This window comes from Oratosquilla oratoria, chromosome 5 (assembly GCF_046742065.1).
Source record: "Oratosquilla oratoria isolate Oo_2021 chromosome 5, ASM4674206v1, whole genome shotgun sequence".
In the NCBI taxonomy this organism is placed as follows: domain Eukaryota; kingdom Metazoa; phylum Arthropoda; class Malacostraca; order Stomatopoda; family Squillidae; genus Oratosquilla; species Oratosquilla oratoria.
In genome coordinates, this window is record NC_134781.1 from 87,471,925 (window position 1) to 87,475,615 (window position 3,691).

The window sequence follows — 3,691 nt, forward strand, 5'->3', positions numbered from 1 at the left end:
AATGGGTACCTGATAGAAATGTAGTTGTGATTTTGCTTATGGAAAATTAAAGTAGCAGATGTTCTTGCGAAACCTTGAAAGAGATGGTTTCTGGCCGTCATGAAGACACTGATTTAAAAATTGTAGAATGAGGGCTGTAAATATCCTCTGATACAACAAAGGTTGCCAATTTTAATAAAATATTTAATATTTTGAATGGTTCTTCTTATTCTGTAATTAAAAAAGAAATTGATGTAGATGCTTTATCAAATTTGCATACATTTCCATAGGTTACTATATTTCTAAATTCAATTATTATTTATTATTTTGAGGGAACGTCATTTATTCAATAATTATGCATTTCAAACTTAATTGTTTTTGAGCAGATATTACTCTGCTTCACACAATTCACGAAGTCAAATAAATGGTGCGGTAGGCTTGACCTTGCTGCTGGCGCAGTCAGTATTGTGCGAATCCTGTTTAATAAACTTTTCCCAAGTTTTTTCATACGGTTGTCCTCAACGCAGAATAAATTTGGGAGTCATCACTTCGGAGGGGTTAGAGGTCGAAGTCCCTGCTAAGCCTACAACAGGACACGTTACTGATGAAACTTACCGAGAGCCTGATGAATAATTGATAGAGTTACTACGAGGATGTTGTGGCTCGGGAGCTTCAGTTCTTTTCAACAAGGATCAGCCACGGTTGGCTAGTTCCCGTTTTCTACATTTCGAGATGATAAAAAAGTATAGTAAGTGATGTTTTGGTCAAGGTTAGGACGTTAGATAATATAATCGCCTATTTCTTATATTCTCGATTTTCCAGGAATCATTTTCAGTTGTCCAGGTGTGTTCCTAATTACCAGTGTTCTGTTGTGTGTGTCTGCGTTATGTATGTGTATGAATGTGTCTACGTATTCACCTTGGTCTTTAGATCACGTGTTGGAGTCGTGATCGACAGCTATTTCCCTCCCGGAAGAGAGCTCGGAGCTCGTAGGGCCGATCTATGGGTAATGCTATGACCTTACACACACACACACACCCAACTCCCCGCTGACGAGAGTCAGAGTAACGACCCGAAGCGCAGCGACACCGAAATAATTTCGGCCCTGGGCAGGATTCGTACCAAGTACTACGGGCACCACCGTGCTAGCATTCCAGCGCTCTATCCACCGCGCCACCGAGTGTGTATCTAAACGCGAGTGAATGTATATACGAGTATATATATAAATGTATATATATATATATATTATATATATATATATATATATACGTGTTTACATACACATGACACGACAACGCATACAATACATCCACACAGCTTCTTACAGACATATACGTTTCATTTTATTCTTGAGATAATGGAGGGATTTCTATAAAATAGTCCAAACTCACAACCACCATCACCAATATGAATTCATAAGGAAATGTTATGGTGAACTATTGTCCCTTCAGCTACTGAAGAGAATATATGTAACTGAAAGAAATAGCTTGGCGTCAGCTAAAACAAAAGCGTAAATTTCTCTCTTCTCCACAAACCGATTTGATATTACGTGATTCAATAAAAACAATCGAACAAGAACACGACTACGTCACCGCTCACGTGTGTAGGGGAACCGAATGATGCCATCAGTCTCCAGATATCTTATTTTCTGGACACAAATTTCTACAAATAGATTTACACCATTTGCCAGTAATGAAGAGAATCGATGATGTAGAAAAAATGCACCCGCCAATAAGCTTTTCATGAGGTCAGATAGTCTAGACAAAAATATAAAATGAAAATGGAGAGGAGGAGGAGGAACATTTGCAACTGTGTGTAAGGTTATACAGACAAACGCACACACACCACAGACACGTCGGGTCTTGTTGAGTATACATAAACACGGCCAGGTCCAGAGCAACGTGTATATAAAGACGTTGCATGAGGTGTTGGGCACAGTCGACTCCACTCCAGCACGGAAAGAGTTAATACTCAGTTCCATCAAGTCAGAATTGCCATTCTGATCAGCCCTGTCAAGCCAATCAGCATTAGCGGTCACAGCAGAATAACCAGCTCTCAACAACACCAGCATTAGAACTTTTGTGCAGGTGTGTTTTACATCATGTCTAACAAAGAGAAATGGTTGGCTATTGTTTTTAAATTAGTAACATATAGTGACATTGTTAAGAGATAACAGTTAATTAACGTTGTGTATAATTAATCGTGACAAGCATTCATTTTATTTCCCTTGCTTTTAAGACGACATAAACGAACGCTTGACACATGAGAATCTTCCACTTAATATTCTACTCGGAATACTAAATATCTATCACCTATCCTTCCAGGGAAACAACACCCTATCCAGATCGTCAGACGTCCACATCAGACCGCAGCTATGGTCAAGTTCGACAAAGAAAACTCGAGGACCTCGCCTCTTCTGCGGAGGGGATCTCCTCCCAAAGACATTCCAGGAGTCACGTCTCCCAAGCGCCCATTCTTCACCAATTCTCCATCCAAATATTCAACTTCTCACGTCCTGAACTTTGCGAAGCTGTCCCTAGAAGGTAAACATTCCCAAGGAGCTTTCAGACTCAGAAAATGTTCTACTACAGTCCCTCGACTCAACAAAGGTCCTCTTGTAGGCGTGACAGAAGAACAGAAGGTTTTGAGTTCATGCAGCCGAAGTCTTAATGTCACGAAGAAGTCGAGCGCAGGAGAACGTATCGTCGACTTCCTGTGCTTCAGTCACGACGTCCTGTTGCACCGAATCCTCCTCTCCTTCGACGGCGAGCTGGAGATCAAAGACCAGAGTTTCAACAGCCTCCGCACAGTCACGTCTGCCACGGGACAGTTCGACCTCCACCAGCCCCTCGTGCTCGAGGCCCACAAGTTCTACCGCATCTACCTCAAGTCCCGCTTCAGCAGAGTGGCTCCCAAGAGAGGAACCTTGTGGCAGAGTCACTTCGGGGACATGACGATGGAGTGGGGCCACTGCGCCATCTTGGGCGGCATGGACCTACTGATCTCTACTTAGTGTTTAAGTGTATATGGATAGGTATAAGGAAATAAATTATTTATTTTTGTACACCTAGTGTGCATACCCTTACGTTTAACCCTCTCAGAAGAAAATACAACACTGATTACAACATACCCATAGAATAGAAAACAACTAAATGGATTGTAACAAGGACCAATTCCATTCAGTGCTAAGGCAGCAAAATATACCAAACACCATTCCAAGGGATGTAAGAAACACATACCCAAAGGGTATTGAAAGCTCTACAATAGACGATTGATTACAACTGACCTCAATGTTTCATCGGAAATATATTCAAAGAAATGGGGATGCAAATCACGCGCTAAGAATTGAAGTAAATTGCCGCGAACAGTGGCATGATACGTTTACTAGTGACGAAAAAAGACCTGAAGATTTAATTATGGAAACCATACACAACGGAAGATATTTCGCACAAGAATGGAGCACAACCAAGAGCATCACTCAAACAGCCCACCATCTTTCCCATGGGCAGTGACTATTCTGTAATCAGTATGCATATCCATACAATATTCCGAAGAGAATGGGGTGCGAAATAACGAAAGTGAATTCAAGGGAAGCAGAAAAAAATTAAAATTGTATGAGATAAAGAGATACAGAAGTATAAATTAGGGTTACGATGGTGGGTAGTGAGAATTGAGGAGGTGAGGTGGAAAGCGGTGGTTGAAAGGAAGGGCA

General features: G+C 41.2%; 1 protein-coding gene across 1 annotated transcript; it reads left to right on the forward strand.

Moving 5' to 3' along the window:
* The first annotated feature begins 1,935 nt into the window (after positions 1 to 1,935).
* On the forward strand, positions 1,936 to 2,999 carry LOC143025280 (uncharacterized). Its single transcript, XM_076184750.1, has 2 exons — positions 1,936 to 2,066; positions 2,304 to 2,999. The coding sequence occupies exon 2, from the start codon at positions 2,354 to 2,356 to the stop codon at positions 2,990 to 2,992; it is 639 nt and encodes a 212-aa protein (XP_076040865.1). The 5' UTR covers positions 1,936 to 2,066; positions 2,304 to 2,353; the 3' UTR covers positions 2,993 to 2,999.
* Positions 3,000 to 3,691: the final 692 nt, after the last annotated feature.